This window comes from Cyprinus carpio, chromosome A5 (assembly GCF_018340385.1).
Source record: "Cyprinus carpio isolate SPL01 chromosome A5, ASM1834038v1, whole genome shotgun sequence".
Taxonomy (NCBI): domain Eukaryota; kingdom Metazoa; phylum Chordata; class Actinopteri; order Cypriniformes; family Cyprinidae; genus Cyprinus; species Cyprinus carpio.
Window position 1 is genome coordinate 20982590 of NC_056576.1, and position 25949 is coordinate 21008538.

The window sequence follows — 25949 nt, forward strand, 5'->3', positions numbered from 1 at the left end:
TTCACTGAATAATAATAATATAAAAGAAAAAATCAGCAACAGCAGGAGGAAACGTTGTTCAGCACAAGCTTTTTTTTGTGGGAGTTGCGGTTGGCCTCAGCACTGCACTGACCCGCTCTATGAACAAGTAAATTTTGTGAAAGAGTGGATGAAGTGTGTGTGATGGGATGGATCTAGGCCATGGAGAAGGTTTTCTCATTAGATTTGTCTCTTTCATAATATTGTGATAATCCTTAGAGGTCAAAAGTCACCACCAATCTGTCTCTTTGCCTGAGGGGGAGTGTGTGTATGTGTGTGTCTGTTTGTGTGAATGCTAGGTTTTAAGTAAGTTCTCCTCAAATAAGTCAACCTCACTGCGAGAAATGTTATTGACAGATGTCAGTAAGATCCACACAACATCACAGGTGTCTGACCGCAGCATTAGAGAGGAATCAAAGCCTCAAGTCCAATCTGATAAACAAGATAGCTGACTGATTTTTTCACCTTATTGTTAGGGTACAGACATACGTCAAAAGGAGGGTATGCCTTACAGCTGTTAAGAGTATAGTGAACCAAATGTGTAAGCTAAGCTGCAAAAAGCCTGCAGCAAAAGACAGTCAGTCACTGAATAAGATCCCACTACAGCAGCGCTGATCCATAAAACTATGCTTAACATTAAAAAAAAAAAACGTATTTTTTTTTATTTTTCCAGTAAAAATATCTAAATATTTAGGACTGAATTCAGTTGTTTCAGTGAGCATAAACCTCACCGATCAAAATCAGGATATTTGTACTGGAAAACAAGACAAAATTACTGTGTAAGAAAATGATTTTGTTGCAGTGTGATACCGCGACTGATCCACTTTAATAAGCTGACTAGTGCGGTCAGTGCACCTATGTGCATTTCTATGGGTAAAAACAAAGCCATGAATTTCAAAAAGTGCTCTTCTAATGCCATTAAATTGCCATAAACAGCTCAGACAAATGTACATAAATATTCAGTTTAGTTGCTCAAGCTGTTGCTGGTTTAGTTTTGGTGAAGTAGTTTGCTGGTGCTTGCCCTGTATCTTATGGTGTTTATATATATGCATGTATATTGAGTGCTATAACAGTGAATGGTGGGTCAGTTAGTAATTGTGTGTGTGTGTGTGTATTTAGGCATTTCTTGAGTAATAACTCTCTCTCTCTTTTTTCCCTCCTCCATGAACCATGTCATGGAATATTTGATCCGGTTCCATCACAGCATTTGTAAAAATGAAAGAAAAAACAAAAACAAAAAATAAATAAAACAAAATAAAACAAAAATATCACCATCCCCTTGTGAAATAGGGAGGATAATGTGTGTATCAGTGTGAGTGTGTGAGTGTGTGTGTATGTGTATGTGTATGTGAAGGGACTTCTGAAGGTCTTTTTGCTGTTTTAGGCTGAACTTTAAAAATCCGTTGTACAGGGACCTCTAAGTCTCCTTAATCAAAAACCAACCAAAAAAAAAAAAAAAAAAGAGAGAGAGAGAAAACCATGAGACAGGAAACATTTTACTTACAAAATGTCTTTTTCCAAAAAAAGACTATTTACAAAAACTTTTGCATTTTCAAAATTCCTAATTATATTTTCATTAACAGGGTCTCTCATAAAATGGAACTTTCATATTCAACATTTTTTTCCCAACATACATTATTTACATAATCTCGGGCCTTAGAAACTAAATTAAGAAGAAACAACAACAAAAAACAACAGCAGTAAACCCTAATCGAAATATTATTTAAAAATCTATTTTATGAGAAAGCTACAGAGAAATATTGGGCTTCCTCTGATTGGTTGCGCTGGAGGCCAGATGCAATGCTGCTAATTTTAAATTAGCATAGGTGTAAACACACCTGCCGCCACTGTTTGCTGTTTATCATTTCCCGTGCAGTCCATATAAAAATAGATCTAGCACTAGATTTTCCAGGATGATATGGTGAGCTTGTTTTGATTCTCTGATTCGTGGATGATTTTTTTTTTGCTTGTGTTTGTTTGCAAACAGGGATAATTTATGTGCATATCTGAGAGGAGGGAGAGGTGAAGGCATAATTTCATGTGTTCTGTATGTCAATGGATTTTTGGCTTCTGCATGGGACTCTACATACACACAGTCATACTGTAAGAGTCCATGTCTACATCCAAACAGACAAAAAAAAAAAAAAAACTGTGTTAGTGGACAAAATTATGCAAAGTTATATGTTTGTATGTTTGTGACTGAAAAGAGGTCATAGGCTCATGGTGTAGAGGCAAATCCCTAAAGATGTTTTTGACCTACAAACCTTTGGGAGATAGAATAAGAAAAAAAACATAATGATAAGATACAAATATTATTCAGCACTTCACGCATCACTGACAACAGATAACAAAAAACTACTTGTGTTCGGCTGAGAGGAGAGAGAATTTCAACTGAAACAATTCTCAAAGGAACAAAAAGCAGACTGGGAGTTCTGGAAGGTCTGACACTGGTGTTTACATATTAAATTCCCTATTTCACTCACTCGCATGTCCACCGAGAAGCTGTTTGTTACTGACCTGTGAACACCAAAGTGTGTGTGTTTTTGTTCAATTGCCTCTACAGCATGTAAAATGAACGAGTGTCTGGAGAGACGCAAGGAAATGAGAGGACCTATTGAGTGTGTGAGGAAGAGAGCGGCATTCGTAACAGTGTTTAAGACATTTTCTGTGAGCGAGACACTGCGAAAGCTGCAAGAATCAAGTTGATGCTGATAAAAACGAAACACTGTGATGGATGAAATACAGACAAAAAACTAAGCGAAGAGTCGTAATGGTACAAAAAACACAAATGAGAGCTTCCTGCTTTGTGATGTCACTCTAGCGTCCCTCTGTGATTGGTTGTCGGCTGTTCTTCAGCAGTGAAGTCCGTGCCTGAGTGCCACGCAATTTGGAGAGGTTTTCTGCCATTTCACACACATCGAGAGCGAGAGGCACACACACACATACACACAGTGTAGTGTTCAGAAAAGGGACGGAGGGAAGGAAATCTGAGAGGAATATCATCCACATAGTCTTTTTTTATTCCTCTTTTCCACTTCTCCCTCTCCAACCTCTCGCACACGGAGCAGACGGGGTTAGGTAATGAAAAAAAGATTCAGGATACCTTACAAAAACAAGTTCTTATTGCAGTTGCTTCGCTCTTGTTCTCTCAGACTTTGTAGTAGATATTGGCGGGGCTCTGGGGCGGCATTTCCTGCACTATGTAGACGGGGTGCCCATAGTCTCCGCTCACTTTTTCATAGTGTGGACAGTAGTTATTGTCTGTTGTCCGCAGGGGGATGATGATGTCACTCGGTTCTGAGCCGGCCTGGGCGGCTCCTTTGGGTGTGGCCAGAGTGCTGAGTGACAGGGCGGTTCCGCCCCTGGACTGCGAGTGTTTGCGGGTTCTCTTGCGAAGCTTGAGGAGCAAGACGATGAGGAGGATGATGATGAGGAGGAAGATGACACAGCCGGCTCCAATGGCAGCAAAGAGAGCTGCTTTAGAGCCGAAAATACTTTCCACCGAACCAGGACTGTTATCCTGGTTTCTTGTGTCTGAAAGGAAAAAAAGGACAACATTATGAGCGACGCACACTCGTTTTTCTTTTCCTTTGTGAACTGGCATTAAGAGTGACGTTAGCAACACACGCTCTCATTATCAGTGTTCAGAGTTGCTCTCTGTTGTCTGAGGCAAAGATAACTGACAGTGGCTGTAGAAACAAACCTCTCAGTTTGTTAGCGTTGGCACTGAGCTACTTTTTAAGTAAATAAAACCGTTGCTGCATTTATTGTTGCGCTGCCAGCTGAAATAGCTACCAATGACTCCTGCAGCTAAATAGGCGTTATGAATACACATTTTTGCTTGACAATAAAATCCATGTTGTCAAGTACATTTAACAGCAGTATGAAGCTAAACAACACACACCCAGATTGGAATAATCCTTTCAAACAGTAGTCCAGCAACGAACAATACAACCAGCAGTGTTATCAATGCAAAGCTGTTGCTGTGTATTTCAATGGTATACACTAAATTTAAGCAGCATTTGTAGTTTAATAGTAGGGGTGGGTCATGATGGTCAACTAGTCTTCCAATAGTTGATTATTATTGAGGTTGACTATCTACACTACCATTCAAAAGTTTAGGGGTCGGTAAGATTTTTTTAATGGTTTTGGAAGAAGTTTCTTATGCGCATCAATTTCTTATGCTCATTAAACAATTTAAAAATGTAATGTATTCCTGTGATGGCAAAACTGAATTTTCAGCAGCCATTTATCCAGTCTATAGAGTCTCAGACTGGAAATCGTGCTAATACACTGATTTGGTTCTCAAGAAACATTTCTTGCAATCGTCAATGTTGAAAACAGTTATGAAAAATTAAAAAAAAGAGATCTTGCTGACCCCAAACTTTGGAACGGTAGTTTAGTTCATAGTTCCAAATTGTACTTTTGATACATGTATTTCAATGGCGGTGCTTTAGCATGCTGACACAGCTTGCATGGTAAAACACACAAAAAAGTTACAACTTTAAATTCATTGTTTTAAAGCAGCACATTTTTGTGTTGTGTGTCCCATCACAAGTGTTTTTAAGACAGTTTGTCTTAAGTTAAAACAGTTGCAAATAAATAGAAGTAGCAACAAATACTCCTCCATATTGTGGTGTACATCCAAGTAAAAATTAAAAAAGAAAAAGTATAGGACGGGGACTTGGTTTTATCCACCAATTATTGATTGAATGGAGGCAGATCTGAACGTGAGCTTGAGGTTGATTGTAAGAAAGTGGCAGGGTTTAAGCAGACAAAATAATTGAAGAATGTCCAAATGGAATCAGGTGATGCCGAACCTAGCTTAATTACCAATTAGTCGAGTAGTCGTTCATATAACCCACCAACTAGCCGGTTTTGAGAAGATGTGATAGCAGTTAATGTCAGATTCTAATGTGTCCTCTCAGAGCAGAAGAATCTGTGCCGTGTGATCACTGCGGAGCTGCAGCGCGAGTCGCTCTATTCTTTCTTAATGATTCTGTCTCTCTGTTTCTCTCTTTCTTTCTTTCTCTCCTAATGAAGTTTAGAGCTCCCGTAGGTTAATGGCTGCTAGGACGTGATAAAGACATGCTACATTAACTCCTGTCTCTCTCTTGCACACGCAGCTGCCTGAAGGAGGCAGTAGCTCTGCATTGCTGCATTTCATATGCTGGCTTTCTTAGTGAAATTTACTGTAGTAGATCTTCGCTGCTGAACCCAGATCAGTTTGTCCTGTAAATATCCAATATCATTTATAGGAAAATGCCATCATCATCCTGAACCAGCTGGTGTAAACACAGATGATTTGTGTTTCCTCACCTCTGCCAGGCATTATGGATCCGTTCCCATCTGCGTCTCTGTTTCGGTCTCGGTCTATCTTGCGGGAAGGGCTGGTTGTGGGGTCCTTGATCTCATTTTCCCGGTCCTGGTCTGGGAGGTCCGTTAAATCTGGATCTGGTGCATTTGGATCTGAAACATACAATCACATACATAACAAATTAGGAACAAAAAACATTCAAGGAAATTAATTTCAGTACAGCATATGTTTCAATGTATTCGTTTAGATTTTAGTGTCAGCATCCTTTTATGTCTAACTTCCTGTTTCTGCTTATGAGTCAGAGTTCAAAATCAACTATGTGTATTCTGTGTAAATGTAAATGAAGTGTGTGAACGATATGAAGTAATGCTAACTTGGATAATGTTTAACTGCAATCTAAGTGGCAGTTAATGAGTCAGATGACTTAATCATCCACCAAATGGGGCTTAAATGACTTAATCTTTGGACATGCTGAAGATAAAGAAGGTGTGTGTGTGTGTGTGTGTGTGTGTGTGTAACTCACCTTGGCCCACTTTCATGATGATCTTCATGGATCTCGTGCTACAAACCCCACCTTCTCTGTTTTCCAACCCTTCCTGTGTTCCATTAGAAGTTGCTGGAGAGAGAGAGGGAGAGAGAGAGAAAAGAGAGGGGTTTTGTGATTGTCGTGGCGAATTAGGTTTAGATTTATAGGACTTTTGATTGGAGTTCTTGCTGTAAACCAAACCAGGAAAAGGAAACCCTAATTTACCTCTATAAATCACACACACAAAACACAAGCACATGCAAACACACGTATACACACAGTCTTTGGCTAAGGAAATGCTCTTAAATCAGGCATTGCAACCTAATATTACCTTAGAAACATCCAAAAACAAACTAACGTTTGTGTGTGTCTCAGAATATGGACAAGATGAAAAAAGCTCCAGTGTATTCTCCTGTTACTAGTCCCTAAGATAAGAATCTGATCCCATGGGAATGCACAAACACACACGCGCGCGCGCGCACACACACTGTCATGCTATTAGAAAAGCCATGTGTATGAATTTTCTTGAGTAGGCCCAGGAGCCTTAATGTTTCCTGCTGAATAATCCCTGTGAGTTTGAGTGATCGGAGACACAGACAGACCTAAAAATAGGCCACAGTGTACTAAGGGCCATGTTGCATTTCTGCTAAGACATAAGTGTGAGAAAGAGAGTTTGCTCTGAATAGGAGACACACACACACACACATATTTATATATATATATATATATATATAAAACACACAAACACACACTCCCATTATGTAGTTAAATCAACCGATATTGTCACAGCGGGTGTTCCACCTTCATTCAATTTAACCCCCAATTACACTCACACAAGTTCACACGCACATACATACACATTATTAGTTTTCATTAGTTTGCGCTCATTAAGAGGTGTGAGTGAGAAGTCCTGAGAGTGCATGTGTGTATGTGTAAGCACTAATGAGGAACTACAGAACAGGTAAGATGAGAAAATATACTTATTCACAAAAACACACACGTTGCTGGCCATCATACAGACTACGATGAGTCCCTACTAGATTTGACATTTTAATTTGACATTTTTTCTAGAACTGTCAAACACAAGTTCATTTTAATTTTCCTGTTGTCTTGCTAGTCAAAGACAAAAGGTCCGTCCTATTTTGCACACTAATGCATTTTCGTACACGCATGAGGCATAGCGCACTGGGAGTACTTGTTTTGCGTACTTAAAAACAGCATCCAGACTGCAACTAAAATCGTCAAAAAATTTAAATATAGTATGTATCAGTCAAAAATTCCATTTTGTGTCAGTCAAAACTTACAAAAACATACATCTTAGTGAGCTTTGATATTAGTTCTGCAAACGAATGACTTATAAACTGGTTGGTTTTAAAGACTAAGTGATAACAGATCTTAAACTTGCTTGTACGTAGACTGAACGTGAATCACTGGTTCTGAGTGAATCGTTCAGAGCCATTACAGATATTGCAGCTGACTCCCACAATAAACTGTTAATCATTTTCCAGTTCAGTCTGATTTGAAGTGAACCATTAACCATTAATTCAATATTTTTCATAACAGAGTTTTATAGATATTGGAACCATTATCAACACAATATTTGACAATATTTTTTTTTCAAATAGGCAGAACTATTCTTATATAAAACAGTCTGGCATTTATATGGAGCATACACAATAAAGATCACTTCAATGACAGAATCAATATGACAGATTCTGCAATTTGGCAGCTAAACAGATCATTTGGCTCTTATATATTTAAATAAAAATATTTGGCTACCTTTTTTTTTTTTGTCTGGAGCCCAGCAAAAACACAATGCTGGTTTTCCCTTCCATTTTATCATTACCATCACTTGAAGAGGAAAGTCTTTTCTTTCTTCTAGTTATCATTGATTTGACCGGTATTGGCTTTATGAAACTTTATAGCGGCAGTATGGATCTGTGCTCAGAAAGAGCCGCGAGAGACTCCAGTGATGGAGAAAGACAGGGCACTGCGCTTCTGAATGGCCCTTTGTGGGCGTGGATGGGGGAGGGGTGATGTGTGTGGTTGCTAGGAGCTGCTATGATGTCATGCAGATTGAGATGTATGGCAGTAGGCAGAGTGCCAGTCTCCTTACGGTAGCGCCATGCCAACCTGTCACCGTGCCAACCATGGAATAGCATCACACGGTGCTGCTCTACAGACAAACACACACACACACACCCCATCCTGACTCCAGCACACACTCACTCCAGGCTAAAACACAACTCACATTCCAGACAGGCAGGGTAATCCCACCCTGTGTACTGTTAGCAATAGAATGGATTTGCTATGAAGCATTTTTGCGGCCACATTCTGTTGTCACTACATCACTGCTGGATTTTAACTGGTCAGAACATTTGGGTCTTAATAGTTTCCTGCCCATGTGCAAAAAAAAAAAAAGAGGAAATTTGCTTTATGGATGGAATTAGACTCTTCATTTCTAGTCAGACTCATGTTGAACTGAATTCCAAGAAGAGCAAAATCATTATAGAGAACAAACAAAGCAGGTATTTCTAAAAGAATATACCATAAACACACAAATCCCCAATGACCACGCTGGGAGATTAACAATGATTTCGATTTAAAACAAGGTGTAAACACACATTAGAAAAATGTGAAGGGGCTGGGGATTTACCATCTGCCTCTATTTGTGTGTGTGTGTGTGAGAGAGAGAAAGAGACAAAGAATGAAATATTCAGTCTTGTCACAATAAATATAGTGTTGCCCCAGTTAACATCTTTTATTGACTGACATATAGTGTGGGTGTGCTTTTTTTGAGTGTGTGTGTATCAGCATTTATTCGTAGCTGTACGCTCATTCTTTTGCCACCATGAAGCCATCTCGTGCCTGCTTCATATTTTATAACACACACACAAACACACACACAAACACAAACATCTAGACTTGTACACAAGCACACACACAATCCCTGAAATGGAAAAACACAACCAAAACACAGTATTATTACAGTATTTTGGGGCCAGTATTTTCAGCTCACAGCTTTGCAATGAGATGTTACAAATAGTGAAAATATATAGAAAAAGATAAATATATAGTCTGATTAAATGGCCATTTTGAGTAAATTTTTGTGTAAATAATGCAATTTAATGTAAACAATGTATAAAATAATAAGATATGTAATGGCTGTCAGTTGCCCTGTTCTGTAGATACTGACAACTAGTTACAAATATTAATAATTTTAATAATAAATAATAATTTTATTTGTTTAACACTTTTCATAATTAAAATACAACTTAAGTTATTCAAAGGAATTACATAAAAATACCAAAATAAAATAGAAATATATTAATTAAACATTAAAAGTTAAAATAATAATATAATAAGACATAAAACCAGTAACAAGCAAAAATGTACTAAAATAAATAATGATGATCATTTCTTCTAGTCTCTTAAGTCATTGTATGGAATTGTAACGTTGTTGTTAATAAAAAATACAAGTAATAATATTACTATTAAAAATAATAATTACATTTAACATCAAGAACTGAAGAATAGTTCAGTTTCAAAGCAAGCATTGAATATTCAGCTGCATGGCTCAGGTTTTTGTACCATATTTTCGAATATGATCATGCATCTGTTAAATCAACATGACAGGCTCTGATCGAGCTGAAGTTCACCGATCACGTCTCACAGAATGAGAGAATCCAAACCTCAATGAACACACTTCAAATGTTCACAACCACAGCTGAGTCAGGCTTTCGAAACAAATATTTTTGACAACTGCAACACTTTACGTTTCAGAAGGCTGAGCCCAGTGCTGTTTCCCTCGAGTCTCTGACTGATGAGTAACTGAAACAAAGAGCAGAAGGAATAGGCGCTTCGCTGAGTGAGTTAGCCACAATAGCCCACAGCTCCGGTCTGAGCCTTCAGGGAAAAGACCACTGTAGTCGCAGAAAGATCTGAAAAACAGCTTTGTGGGAGACAGACAAACGAGGTATAATGTAGCTGCGTTCTGTGTTTGAGCATGTGTGTTTGTCTGTGAGATTTGGGTCAGTGTTCATTCTAATGCAGTCAACATAACATAGAGTGCCAGTGACAGGTCACTCCAGCGCACACACACACACATGTACACAACTCATCAGATCAGGCACAGCTAGATTAGATCTTTTGCTTCCAGAAGCTCATCCAATCAGATCGCTGCACTGGTCCAGCAGTCGCATAACGGCCGACCTTTAAATCTGCAGGATGAGCAGCTCAATGGGAGTGAGTGTGTATGTGTGTGTGTGTGTGTGTGTGTGTGTGTGTGTGTGTGTGTTGTGAAAGAAAATTAAAATGCAATAACCATCCAGCCTTACCGACTTCCCTGAAATTCTACATCCAAGTACAGACAGAAGAATTTAATGTAAATACCAAAAACGTAGATTTGTCTTCACTGCCAACAGGTTCAGAGCAAGTGTGTTTGTCATAATGGTGTGTGTGTGTGTTTTAGGGGTGATTGTTTGTTCTACTTCAACAAAGCTTAAATTGTTCCAGTAGAAAATCCTTCAAAATGAACCAACACACTCGTGAGGTTTGACGAAGAGAGGAATGAAACAAGAGGAGGCTCAGCCTGCTGTTTCTCTCTCTCTCTTTCTCTACATGGATCACTGGACTGATGGAATTCAACACTTCTATCATGTAACCACTCACTCCTTTCAGTTTTTTTCTCTTTTTTTCCATTCTTCCTGTGGGTTTTTGTTTGTTTGATTATTTCTTTCTGTTTATTTATTCCCTTTTTTCCCCTTTCTTTGCATTTCTTGGTTTTCTTCCTTCTTGTTTCTTTGTTTCTTCCTGCCCTTCTTTCTTTCTTTCTCGTTCTTCTCTTTTTTTGGCTATATTTCTGTTTCTTTCCTCTTCATTTTCTTCTCTTTCTTCCTTTTTTTTTCTTGAGTTTCTTTCCATCCTTTTTTCTTTATTTATTTCATCGTTCCTTCATTGTTGTCTTTCTTTAGTAAACACTACCACCCATTCTCTCAAATTACCTTTAAGTGAAGAAAATGACCAGCACATTCTGTTACTGATCGTAGATGGCTATCTGTGTTCTCGCAAATTAGGCCATTTCAAAACAACAGCACAGACCATTATGCCTATTATATTCAGACCATATTAAAAGCATTTCTAGGTAAAGTGTTTTGTGATTAATGAAGCCGAGGGGAAAGCAGAGTTTGTGTGTGTTCTCAACGGCAGTAATCCAGATCTCCCAGAATTCAACATGTACAGGAGCACGTTTCATTCAGATCTGCTTGCCCTTGCCATATTTTAACCTGTGCGTGTTAGAGAGAGAACAGACACGGTGCACAATGGGAATGTAATTAAACATCAATTAGTCTCCGTTCTGATGTCTCTCTAGCAAACACACAAGACAAACACTCATTACGTGTTTTAGTTCCATAGGTGGTGTGACCCATCATGCATCACTGACCTTCATTGCCTATTGGGACATCCACATGGGCATCACTACAGCAACAGTGACCATTACTACAGCAACCACCTCCATACACAGTGATCGCAAGACAGAATGACACACACACACACAGCAGGAATCTTGCTCAGTTTGGTGCACCTGGTGCTCAACGTCCCATAAGACAAAGAAAGATGAACTCCCTGTCTTATAATGTGTTCTTTCTCTGTCTCTTTCCTTCTCCCTTTATTCGCTTGTGCCTCAAAGGGGAGAAAAAGTTGTTTAGCTGACTATGTCTTTTTGTACTATTACTTGCCAAAGAGGTCAGATATACCACAAACACGGAAAATTCTGCCAATGTTTGTCTGCAGGGCACAACAGATTCGCAGTGTGTGTTTGTGTCTCACTTTTGTGTATGAAGTATTCAGAAACAGTGTTTATAATAATAAGTGCTCACTATAATTTTAAAAAGGCAGTTTATTATTCAGTTGACCTTACAGTTGCACGTCAACAATGCCTATTCAGAGTTCAGAATCTCGGTCACAGTGAGGTTAAACAAAGGAAGCAGGATTGATACTATTATTTCAAACACCAGAATAACTAATGATAAGAGTAAAATGTTGGAAAGTCTGCCAAACCTTGTGCTATTTCTGGCTGAGTGTAACACCCGCCACTCTGCATATGCTTCAGAAGATCCCAGTGTTAAAAACGGGCACCTGAAGTTCTGTAAAAATTATAAGTAAAAAAAAAACAAAAAAACACTATATTGGACTAAAAGCAACCCAGCAGCTTGCAAAGTAGATGTTTACACAGGAGTCTTAAGGACACATCAGCAAAATAAATTATTAATAAATAATAAAAATGTGGAAATATAAAAAGAGGGTGTTATATTTTTATGTGAAAAGAGTATAAAAATGTGAATCTAGAAAAGAAAATAAGTAAAGTATATGAGTAAACTTTTCATTTTGCTTGTTTGCATGTTGCTTTAAAGCAACACTGCAACAATTGAAAGAAATTAAAGATTTTTTTAAAGATTAAAATCATTAAATGCTATTTGTTCATATTGTTTGATATTTGTTAATATAAAAATTGAGTCACTATCAAATTTGTTCATGTCAGTCAAAATACTAAAATAACTTAAAACACATAAAAGAACAATACGATTAAACAATTTTACTCCGATAAACATGAGTGGAACCATATCAAATATTTTTTACAAAATGTTATATTTAAAATATACTTCATACTTTTGCTTGTAATAGTGGGTTAAACTTCTCAGAGAGCTGAAGATATATCAGGCTGAATTAATATTGGATTGCTATTCAATAGCCATTTGCAATAGGAGCCAAATTCTTCTCACATTACAAAGTGGCTTAAACCCACCGTTTGCTCTTAGTTTTTGTGGTAGTTTAAATCAGGCATCTAACACACACATACACGCACATCTCGATGTGATATGTGACCTCTCTCACCCCAGAGCGACCACAGTGAAATGAAGCCACTCATTTTCATACTTCAGCTGTGGCCTGAGAGACAGTTATGGTGAGAGGTTACACAAAGACCCACACACACACACACACACACACACACACACACACTCATCATTCTACTGCAGCGGTTTGGTCAGAATTACTTTAAAGCTGGACTGTCTGAAATCAGAATCATATGTTGCTGACACAGCCTTAACACAAAAATACACACAAAACCGAACACATACTTGCTCACACACACACACTCGATACAGTCACACAGAAGACAAGCTGACCCTAAACAACCCTTAATTTAGCCCTTTTTAACTCCCTTAATCCTGAAAACATTGCATAAACCATTAGAGCCTTTCTAGCAGCCACACACTCCTCCTCATTTGGTCATTACGTGCACTTCATGCAGTGATAATCACAAAATCTTGTGACTGCTTACCATTTTTTCCCTTTCCTTTCCTCCCTTTTTTCTCTTTCCATCATTTTTAGCGCTCCCTTGACTGTATGACGGTACTGTTTCCATTGTCATGCTTTTCAAATCAACTTCTCAAACACACATACACGCACACATCTTTTTTGACAATTTGATATCTATCAGCAAGATGCGTTTATGGAGCTAAAATTTGGATGAATGAGTAAATGACTGGTGGATTGGTTTCTAAATCAATAAAAAAAAAAAATGGCAGGGTTACATCTGATCACTGTCAAAGTAAATATCACGACACAACCAAGTGGAGAAAATGCAGAAAAGTTGGTGACTGAATCATGAGAGCTCAAATCACTCTCATCCAAGAGGTTCTGAATTAAACCTGCACTCAAACATTAACCCAGGATCCATTTCAAACCTGTACTGCTTCATGACTCCACACAAGAGTGACATGATCAGCCCAATGTCTTTCTGGAACACATACTGGAATTAAGTCAGGTCATAAAAGACAGTGAATTCTCAGAATCTCTCTTCACAATTAGAAACAGACACACAATCTGACCAAGCACAGACTTACTGACCCCAGTCCAGACATAGAAAAATACCCAAACAATGAAAACACGAATAGCTTAACGCATGAATGACAGCGATGTCAAAAGGACTGCATATTTATTTTTTTTATTTATGTCTAAATGAATTTGATCACAAAACCTATAAAATAACTTTTTTTATCAGTATTTTTATCTTGTTTTCCAAAAGAAATATAAACATCCTAGAAATAAAAATACTTAAAACTGGTTTGGTTTGTTGCAAAAAGGAAATTGTGAATCTAATTTTTTCACATCAACTCTACGAATCCTAAAATACTTGCTAGAACAATGCTAATAAACAATTTTTACAATGGTACATTAACATTAATGTAACAGAATCTGAGAACAAAAATTATTGAGAATACTAGAGATTTGAGAAGCATTTCTGTAAGTTTTAAAGAGATTAATTTTAATCTCTTAATTTTTTTTTTTTTTTTAATGGCTATTTGTTTTTAAGTTTAAACAAATTTGGTTAGATTCATGCCTGTGTGAGATTTATTTTAAAAATGCCAGGGAAATAAAATTGATGCAAGATATATCCTCTGAAAACAAGTATTATAAATACACATACTTTTATTCATTTATGTTGTTTTAAAGATGTTTAGATATTTTTACTGGAAAACAAACAAGAATGCAGATTAAAAATAATTATTTCAGTGCACAGCACAACATGTCTTGAGCACTTGAGCTAACTGTTGCGGCAGAGCTCGACGGGAGAAGTTAACATATGTCTGGGAGGCTGAGACAGAGAGACGGGAGAGCAGACCCGGCGTGGTTCAAAGAACCTCTGCAGACAGACTGGAGACGATTTGACAAATAGTTACACGGATAAAGGAACAGAGCGAGGAGATTCGAGTCACTGGATTGGCCTCTGGAGCCAGTGTGCTGAACCTCTGTAGGGACTACATGGTCTACATTTGATTTGAGTATCCTGGGACATGTGCAGCCTTCTAGATGAACCAATCATTCGAATAAATTCAATGTCAATTAGATTTCAATTATAACATGTCCTGAAAGATAGTGTGAATTAATATTATGTAAACTGAAATTACAGATGAAATGGAGGGTACTGAAGACAGAAACAAAGAGCTTGACCAAAAAAATGGATTTAAGGGACCATTTTAGGGTCCGACATGGGTGGCACGACGACATGGTGAGTGTTGAGCTCAGCAGGAATAGGAAACATAGTCAGCATCACAGAAATCAGCATACTGAGGGTACAGGAAAGGCACAAAGGTTGAGAGAAAGAAACTCGACACCAAGCTGAAAGAGGCAAATATAGTTGCAGGAGAAACAGCAGATTCTCGTGGATGGATAAAAAGCACCTGGAGTGACACTGTAGCAACTGAAAAAGCCTGACAGACATGCTCAAGGCGGGTGGGCAGAGTGTCAGTGTTAGTGAGGTCTGCAGCAGCATGCTCTCTGCTCAGACACAATCAGAACAGGCTAAATGATATCTATTCATTATCAAACCACACAACATTTCATTAGCATAGAGTGGTAACAAAGATATCATAAATGTAATAATTAAAACACGCCATAAATTTTAACCACAAGTAATGGCAAGACAGACGAATTGGGTTAAAACATCTTGCTTGCATTTAACACACACAAGGGGAGTTTTATATTAAAAAGCATCTATACTGATGCCAAACTACAATCAGTTCAGGGACTCACTGTATGTAAACAATGTAAATGGGACATACCAATAGCGCACACTGTCGAAACGCTACTCAAGAGGCTTTTCTGAGGAGCGAACGGATTCGTGTGAAACTGTCACGCTCTAAAGTCTCTCGCTGAGTTATTAACTCAAGATGACCAGACAGCAAAAACCACTGAACCCAGAACACAAACACATTTCAGCAAAATTATTTTAACCAGACTCATCCTGTTTACCAGAGCAAGATAAAGGGACTGGTTGCTAGGGAGTCAGTGTGCATGTGTGTGCGTGTGTGAGAGTGTTTTACTGGATCTAATAGCAGCCCTGCTGCTTGCTGGGGGTAGTTGTGGTGATGGGTCAGTAGAGGTGAAGTGGATTATGGGACATGTCTGGGCATCATGGCCAAGAGACCAAAAACTCAGTGAGGCACGACAACCAATGAGACATGCCTGACTGAAAGTGTCTCTCTCTCCCTCCCTCCTACCATCCTTGGGGAAAGAGTTAAAAAAAGACAGCGGGGTAAAGGGGGTGGATACACTGAGCCGTAGAGAAAAGGAGACAGAAAGAGCGTGTTACATTTACCATGCTGTTCCCTGCTGTTTTTATCTCGTATGCTAATGGTTTTAGCATGCATTTATGCTAAACGTGTTAGAAATCTTTAATTCTGAATGAATGATTAATCAGAGCTTCAGTACAACTGTTGCATGCTGTTTGTGGCTGGAAAATCATCCCTCACTGAAAACCTCTTTCACAAAAGCTTGACTGTGCCATTTACAGATTTACACAAACATATTACCATTACTATGGAAGCCTCTTCCTGCCCTTCTGACTTTATTTGTCATAACTGTGGCTTTATTTCTCGTAAATGCGACTTCATTTCCCACAAATTGCAACTTTATGTTACAATGTGAATTTATTATTTTAAACAGTATCTCTCATTTTAAGCATTATTTCAATTACCCGTTTTTATTTTTACTCAAAGGCAGAAACTGGCTTCCATATCTCTCTCTCTCACACACACACATACACACACACACACACACTTTCTATTGATAATGATATTTTCTATTCCTTAACCATACCCCAAATCATCACATAGTCTGTGGTTTAAATTAAAAAACAATGAGGAACTTTGGCTGCCTTGTCCACATAATATCATTTCTGGCTTTACTGTTGTTTTGGGGACATTTGGACCACATAATATAGGCAAAACCTGACCCAAACACACATTTGGCAAGCTATCTAAAATGGGACTTCTCATGAACTTCTATCGTATTTAAAATAACCTTTTTCAGACTACACTAGATTAACGCTAATTTATATAGTACAACTTTAGTGATTTTTAGTAGTAAATCAAATGTGTAATTGTCACTGGGGCAGTACCCTCAAAAGGACTTTTGTACCTTATTTAACCCTAAAACCTTAAGGGTATATACTACTTAAAGGCCTTTCCACATGGAGCGAAAAAGCGAAACGAATATCAGAATAAAACAATAGATTTCTATGGATGCTTCCATATAGACCTCGAGCATTCGCACACTGAAAATGTGAATGTTTTTTTCCAAATCAGTCCGACAAATCTTTTCAGTTTCGCAAAGCGGAAACACGGGCTGTCCGATAAAATTTGAGCTTTGAGCTGCTTATTAATCAAAATCAACTATAGATCACAATTGGAAGTTTTTACAACCACTTGATGATGGTTTGAAGTGGGTAAGCAAACACATTAAGAATTACATACATTTTCAAGTGTAGCTTAATGTACTTCTAATTATATTTTAGTTTATATTTTATTTTGTTTCTGGTGTAGAACCTTGGTTATCTTATTTTATATTGAGCAGCGGATGATGTTAAATCCATTTACGAGATACATATCTGAGGAAAAATGCATTGTTGGTCAGCACCACCTAGCATGCAGGCATGAATTAGCAGAGGGCGAAGAATCGTTTCGCGTCTGTGTGGAACACAGTTCGTTGGCGATTCACCTTGCTTTTTTGCAATCGTGCTCAGTGTGAAAAGGCCTTTAGGGGGTAGATAAGATATCCCTTTAAGGGTACTCTAATATTACAATTAAACTGTACGACAATTTTTGCAAATATGTTATGATAGTGAAAAATTTGTTCCCAAAAGAAGTTGTTAGATACAGAAAAGCTGGAGTTACTTACAGGTGATGTAATAGTTTGCCATGCGTTTGAATTCAAGTCCCATGTAGTTTGGACTGAACTCCTGGAACTTGATGGTGAATTTGATGTCTTTCTCTGGTTTGTTGCAGGTCACCAGCACATTGGGGTCCAGTATGGTGCTGCAGGACTCGGCCTGCTCTTTCTTCACCAGGTAGAGTTTATAAAACTCATATGGTCTTCCCATGTCCCCTTTGGGGCAGATAATGTCCAGTTTGTCACCGATTTCCGGGTAGATCACCAAGCCCTTCCCAGACACAAACCTGCAATAAAAAGCACATGAAGTTACAATAAATCACAAACACATTTATACAATCCTCTCTAATACTGATTCTCTGTAGAATCTGCATCTCTGTGGACCCCGCGATCGTGAGAGGAAAAACATAGGGTTCAAATGGCCCTCCAGACTGCCAAGATCCTCACAAAATGCTCCAGAGGGACTATCGCCGTTCCTTTTTTCTTTTAATAACACATTTCAAAATATGAAACAATTCCAAATATTAAAGAAAGAGAGCAACAGAAGAGCAGAGTCAGAAATGAGCTGGACAGAGATGGAGCTGTATCTGCTCACTATGATTTGTTGGACAGGGAATGTGAAGCATCTAATTTAATTTATTAGAGTTCATAATTTATTGTTCATGTGTTGATCCACACTCCTCGCACAGTCAGGGAGTATATGATTCATTCTCAGACTTTAGAATGTGTGTGCGCACACATCAATATGTGTCTGTAAGGGGAGATGATTGCAACACAGTCCTTTACACATTTTACTGCTAACCGCACACAAACATACAAAAGAACAAATGCAAACATGCAGACACACACATGCCCTAAAACTACATAGATAAACACAGACATAAACACATACACAAAAATCCCCTAGAACTACAAACAACATATAAACAGACAAAAAGACTCACACACTCTTTAATCAAAAAGACATGAACACATACTAAATAATGGCAAGTAAATATACAAAGCCTTTAAATAAAAAACACATCAGTGGAGTGCAGGAGAACTTGCATTTCCCTGATATATGGTCCTGATCAAACTCAAATATTGTCTCTGTATAATGCAATTCTGCTGGTTATTTCTGCTCTCATGCACACGCTCCTCGCTGCAGGCTGTTCGCTGGTTTAACACACATAAGAGCTTATAAAACATCTTCACAGATGGATTAACAACAAAAACCTTTTACTGGGGCACATACTTTCATCTATTTTACAAAACATGCTGTAAGTGCGTTCACGTGCATATGTCTGTGTCTGGGGTGTGTACGGGATTGTGAAATCTAATTATGACTGAGTGATTACAGCTAACGAGAAGCAGAATTATGTTCTCAATGAGAAGAAGGGAACAATGAGAACAGATAGACTCATATAAACAAGAACATAAACACACACACTTCAGTTATGATAGCTTACAGTTCTCTCATTGAAAAGAGAAGAGAGGAAACGCATCAATAACTAAAAAAAATGTCAGTTAAGCACAAACCAAAGCAAACCGTAAGTGGCATGTAAATTCAGGAATTTTAGAAAAGCAATTAACATGTCAGTGGAGATGCACAATGTATCTGTACCATATCAGTTATCGACCAACATTAGAGATATTTAATTTATAGGTAAAGTTTATATTGGATATATGTATGTGTGTGTGTGTATATATATATTATACACAAATACACACTACCACCATTCAAAAGTTTTAGGTCAGCAATTTTTTTAATTTTTTTTTTTAGTAATTTAGTAATTTACTAAAATAAATTAATATTTCCGTTCAACAAGGATGCATTAAGTTGATCAACAGTGATAGACATGTACAATGTTACAAAATATTTCAATTTCAAATAAATGCTTTTTAAAATTTCTATTCATCAATTCAAAAGTATGTTAATTTTACATTTTCAATTACATTATTACTGGTTTTACTGTATTTCTATCAAATATATGCATCCGTGGTGGTAATGTTTTTATTATATTTTTGATCAAGTTAATAATGAAAATTTTGTCATTAATGACTTATCCCCATGTCATTCCAAACCCGTAAAAGCTTCCGTATGCTCTTCTGTATCATCTGCGCCACAAGGATGCGCTGCTTCTACATGTATTTAGCTTTGATTTGAAAGAAAACAGTGCATCCTTGTGGCGCGGCTGATACAGAAGAGCATACGCAGCATATGGTGATAATGAGAGACACAGAGGAGACCGTTGCCAAAGGAATTGTTGAATAAAGTTATTTTTGTTTTCTTCTCTTACAAAAAGTGTTCCCTTCGCTTCATATAACCCAGATTGCACGTCTGATGGCAGATTGACTATTCTGACGATGTCTTACTTTTCTGGACCTTGACAGTGTAACTTACTTGGCAGTCTATGGGACAGTCACAGACCTCCCGGTTTTCATCCAAAATATCTTAAATTGTGTTCCGAAGACAAATGAAGCTTTTAAGGGTTTAGAATGACATGGGGTAAGTGATTAATGACAAACTTTTCATTTTGGGGTGGAGTATCCCTTTAATTAAAAAACATAAAAAAAGAAAACTTTACCCCAAACTTTTGACCTGTCATGTATATTGAAAATAATACATTAAAAACCAATGAAAAAAGATTTTATTTTTATAATCCTTTTATTATTTATTATAGACATAGTAAACCTTGCCAGAAAGACTGAACTTGACACCAAACTGAGTTTAGCAAGACCCAATAATAATCATCTGGACTGACATATTAAATCGTAACATAGATACACAATATTTATCATATTGTGAGGTATCAGGTGTTACCCAGCTCAGAGATGGAATAATTTTAATGTTGTAGCACTTCATAAAAGCAGATATCTGAGGCATTGATGTGCAGAACTAGAGAATATCTGTGTGTGCGTGAGGGAATAAGAGATTTGCATGACTTAAGGAGTTTTTGCAGGGTTAAACTCTTTGTGTGACATTTGCCTCCTCTGTCTGCGGCCTCTCCTCTGTTCTTGTCTATCCCTTTCTTTTATACTTCTGTTTCTAGATCTCTTTTTATCCCTCTCTTTTTTTCCCATCAATGAAGATGTCAAACTTGTGCCCTTCCTCTGACGGCTGGCTATGACTGAACAAATCAGAAACAGAAAGAGAAAGCGAGCAAGGAGGAGGAAAAATCTGACCTCCTCAACTCTGAAGAAAAGACTTCATCATTTCCTGTCAAATCAGCAGCTGCTGCAGACAGAGAATTTCAGAAGAAGGACCTGAGAGGGATTGTTTCGAATGTGTGTGTGTGTGTTGGAAGCTCAAAGAGGTTTAATAACAGGCAGTGCACTCCCTAAAACACACAGGGCTGATTCTGAGAAAATCTAACAAGTAAATTTAGAATCGTTTAGACAACCCTTCCTGTTCCTACAGGAAGTAAAGGAGTTTGTGTGCCTGTGTGTGTACAGTACATGTCTGTGTGTGTGTGTGTGTGTGTGTGTGTGTGTGTGAGAGAGAGTGAGTGTGTGTGAATGCACCATGTTTCTGTTTTTTGTGTCTTGGATAGGTCAAACAATCAGTGTTACATTTTTGTCTTTAATTAACACTTGTTTACTTTGGCAACACTATGAAACTTTTAAATATAAACATTTTACGTAAATATACATAGCTAATTATCATTATTAAAACTGATAGAACTTTAACTTTATGACTAAGTTACTCAGTAACAACCATTTTATAACAGATATTTTATTTTTAGAATGTTTTAATGATCTGTTCAGGATTATATGACAATAATTTAGTAATTCTAAATTATTAAAATATAATAAAAATTTAAAAACTCTTAATAAAATTATAAGTAAATTTACTCTTAAGTGTTTTACTCTGTGTGATTAATTAATGTAAATATAAAAATAAAATATATTTAAACTTAATATTCAAGGAAAAAAGTCAGAAATTCTAGAGAGAAAGAGATAATCAAACACCATTTCCTGCTAAAATTGAATTAAATCAGTAGCACATTTGAGAGTGGGGGAGATGTCTTAATTCAAATTGTAAATGTAATTATCCACACACAGACACACAGACACTTCAGTTTCTGTGCACTGTGTGAAACAGAGTTAGACCCACATGCTTGCACACGCACGCACACACACGCATGCACACACACACACACACACACACACGCACGCACACACACGCATGCACACACACACACACACACACACACTCAATAAGAGGCCTCCTCGCTTTTTAAACAAGTGAACACGGGATTAGACCAGGACTGAATGGCACCAATTAAATACTGAATACAGCAGCCATGCAAATCAGCCTCATTCAAGAGGGGGAGAGAGAGAGAGAGAGAGAGAGAGAGAGAGAGAGAGAGAGAGCACGGGAGAGGGACATAGACACAGACACCTCTTAACACACAAGCGACTACATTCTGAGAAGGGGCTGTAATCACATGTCTTGGCATTAAGTCTAACCTCCACAATGGACCAACAACGGCAACTCATATACACAATACACATATTTAAAGTTTAAAGACTGGAAAGTTCAGTTTTATTTTTTGGTGTGTAACATATCCGAGTGGAAAATGTAGTCACCTCTCTCTCATTAAACAGACACACACACACACTCAGCGTGGAGATGCCGGGTGTATGTATAGAGTGTGGTGGTCATGTGATTGTCCACTCTCAAGGCAGAGCTCCTACAAGTGGCTCTTTGTCTGCGAGAGAGAGAAAGAGAGAGAGAGAGCGCAACAGCTTACACATATCCCACTCACAATAACAACTGCACACAAACTCACACACTCAAAAAACACACAGAGCCTTGGGCATCTTGTTGAGAATGAGAGAAATGAGTGAATGGAGTCTAAGAGAGAGTGAGGAATCTCCATAGCAGAGCCCCCCCCATCCTCATTAATTTTCTCTCTCTCTCACACACACACACACAAACACACTCAAAACTTTTAGCATTTTTAGATTAAGAAAATACACATTTACTTAATCTATATAACCTACTGTTCTTTTTTTTAACAATTTGAGGTTATGTCAGATTTAGCTCACTTTTGGGGACAAATTATTCCTAAAATATTGGAAAATATCAAAAAAATAATATATAAAATATTTTCCTTTCAGGAATATTCATAAATTTTACTTTCTGATTTATTTAAAAACAGTCTTAATTTATGAATGTTTTTTACTTTAACACAGCTAAAAGTTTAATTGAAGGTTCATATCCTGCATGAAATCCTAATCTAAATAGATATGTTAATCCTTTTATATCCTATCTGATAGAAACACAATGCAAGCAAAGGGGATTTCTGGGATTTTTATTCAACAGGCAATCATGCACCAGGTTTTTATCAGAGTCTGCCTTGGAGGAATATGATAACTCTCCATCACACAATCAGACAAAAGTACATTCTTTCACTGGATTCATTTCCTGCTCTCCTCCTCTAATGTCTTTAGCTGCTGTTTTCTACTCATATTACTTTCACCAGTTCAAAGAGGCTAGAGGTTAAAGGTCAAGCTAAACTTCCCTACTGAACTATCAAGATCTGCAAATAGATCATGTGAAGAGACAGAATTCACAAGAACTCTTCCGCTTCATTGTTTATGGGTGTCATAACATTTCCATTCGCCCATTGCCTTGATGGTATGGGTGGAAATCACCAGGGATCCCACAAAAGAATAACAAAACTATTTTTAGTTTGCAATGTAGTGCATTCAGGATTTTTTTTAGCTGTGATGACGATACGCTTGAAATATTGTGACTAGTTCATATTTTTTATTGGACTACTATACGGGTTTCTTGTGACATTTGATAGTTTCACATCAAGCTTACATCTGTATGACAGGTCTTCCCACAGTGCAAGAAGATATCTTACATCTGTTCAGCTCTGAAACAACTTGAGCCACTGTAGAATTTTCTTACCTCCAAATTCACATGAGAGAAAATAAAATTCATTGTACAATTATACCAACTTTACAGAACCTTTTTTAATTTGCTACATACCTAATACCTAATAAAACTAATAATAATGTGTAGCTGTTAAACATTGAAAAAAAACAAGTATTGCAGTACCATACTGTATTACTCAATGGGTAAATAACTACAAGCAATAACACTACACGTTTTACAACAGCATTTGAATTATTTACATATGTGTTAAATAAAATGTGTTACAATTTTTGTGTGGATGGCAACAACCCGGTTTCATAAAATAACAACTGAATACTAATAACACTTATTCTTAACAGCAAAAGAGCATTGATTTAATCAATAATAGCATTCATAACCAACTTTAAGAGTCTTCGCCTGAGCTCCAAATGCAATTGCACACTGGTAACAGTTGCAAGGCCAGACAGTATATATATTTAGGGTGTAAAGGGGAAAAACACAGCCAGAAATGCTCATATTTACTCTGTCTCTCCTCTCTCTGTCAAAGTCTGTCTCTCTCTTTCTCACACACACACTCACATACAGTACACACATATTTGCTGCTACTCACTGTCAGGAGTATTGTGTTTGTCTGAGTGTGAGATGAAAGGTATGAATTCTTCCAGAGCTCCTCCAGGATACCACCGTTAAACATACACACACAGTGAGTATAATATCCGTGCTCTTAATGTGTGTACGGGTGTGTGTGCGCCCGAGTCACAGGTCACAGTGATGCAGAAACAGTTTCAGTGTCTGTGTGTGTTTCTTTCTCACAGAATCTCACATTACAGAGCAATTAAAGCAAATGCAAACACACACACACAAACAGGTTATGCTTGGCTGACAGCTCACTTTAAAATGCCTGGGAGAAAACAGCAGAAGAAATCAAATACACACACACACACACACACACACACAGGGAGGAAATTGTCATTTTTCTAATAGCAATGTCAACAAATATGAAGTTATCTGTGACTACATCACTGATTGATATTTATACCTATGAGTAATATAATAGGAGTGATAGAGAGACTCTTGGGAACCAAAACCTATAAGAGAACAATGACAAGTTGTCATTAGATACTAAACAACTCCATCAACACACTTAGTGTGTGTGTGTGTGTGTGTGTGTGTGTGTGTGTGTGTGTGTGTGTGTGTGTGTGTGTGTGTGTGTGTGTGTGTGTGTGTGTTTCAGCATGTCTGTCATGGTAATGTGGATTAGAATAAGTTTAAACAGAGGTAATGATATCAAAACTTATTTAGCTGTATTTTGCTGTATCAGTCAACACTGTATGTTTAATTGTGAAAGCTAATTTCCTCTATTTTTACATTAAGTTTTTTTAACATTCACCTAAAGTTCAAATCTTTAAGAATAAAATTATTTATTAGCGCTGTTAAATGTAATATTTGGCTTTTTTCCCCCATTGTTTTTTTGTGATATATTTTCCATTCAAACTTTTTTAATGTTTTTGAATAAAGTCTCACCAAAGCTACATTATTTTATTTTTTCTATTTCAATATATATTCAAATGTAATTTAGTCTTCAATTTTCAGCAGCCAGTCTTCAGTGGCATATGATCCTCTTTCTAATATGCTGATTTAATACTCAAGAAACATTACTATCAATGTTAATATTTTTGTGGAAATCTTGAAAGATTTAATTCAGGATTCTTTGATGAAAAGAAAGTTTTTAAAGAACAGCAATTATGAAATGGAAATCTTTTGTAACAATGTAAAAGTTTCACTATCACATCTTAATGAATGAACCTTTTAAATAGTTTAGAATTTCAATATTGTCCATTTATCAGTTATTGGTCATAATATAAAAATACATACTAATTTAGTAGTATCACCCAGAATTATAATACTTTGTGGTGATATTTGGCAAACCCAATTTATTGTCGATATCAGCAGATTTAAAGGAAAACATGATTTCTGAGCATTTCATATAGTGCGGTATACTCTTCAACAGGTTTCACTGCATTTTCAAAATTTAGGCCTCACAAGCACAGCCAAACCTGTAAACACACACAGATGAACAAACTCTCTTGTTTGCTTATGTTTTATGAATTAGCCGTGTGTATGTGTGTACATCGAGTGTTTTTTCAGCATTGTTTTAAAATGAGATTTTCCATTTGTTCTGTCCAGCTGCAGGCAGAGATCACTGTCTCACCAATAATGGCTCTAAACTCCTTCTCCCCTCCATTTTAAATAATAATGAGCCTTTAAAATGGCTGATTCAGACCTTTCCCTAAAAGCAGCTTTCCACAGCTCCCAGACCAGTAAACAGCTTTTAGCCTGATCTATCTGTGGGCGTCCTGAGCTTGATATTTGTGTGTTTTCAACCAAACCTAAGATCAGTGGTGATCTGATGTGCGTTCAGGAGTAAGTTTCTAATGGCAGGTAACCCTAAGCAGCTTAAAACCGCCGCGTGAGAGATCTGC

General features: G+C 37.3%; 1 protein-coding gene across 1 annotated transcript in view; it reads right to left on the reverse strand.

The window, feature by feature from the left end:
• Positions 1-1498: 1498 nt before the first annotated feature.
• The window catches only part of LOC109058827 (ephrin-B1-like), a 33164-nt gene continuing 8713 nt past the window's right edge, over positions 1499-25949 (reverse strand). Inside the window, exons 2-5 of the mRNA XM_042756391.1 lie at positions 17604-17881; positions 5859-5951; positions 5338-5487; positions 1499-3552 (exon numbers count right to left, since the gene is read on the reverse strand). Of these exons, the coding sequence (XP_042612325.1) occupies positions 3167-3552; positions 5338-5487; positions 5859-5951; positions 17604-17881 (907 nt within the window). The 3' untranslated portion in view covers positions 1499-3166. The remainder of the gene's footprint in view (positions 3553-5337; positions 5488-5858; positions 5952-17603; positions 17882-25949) is intronic.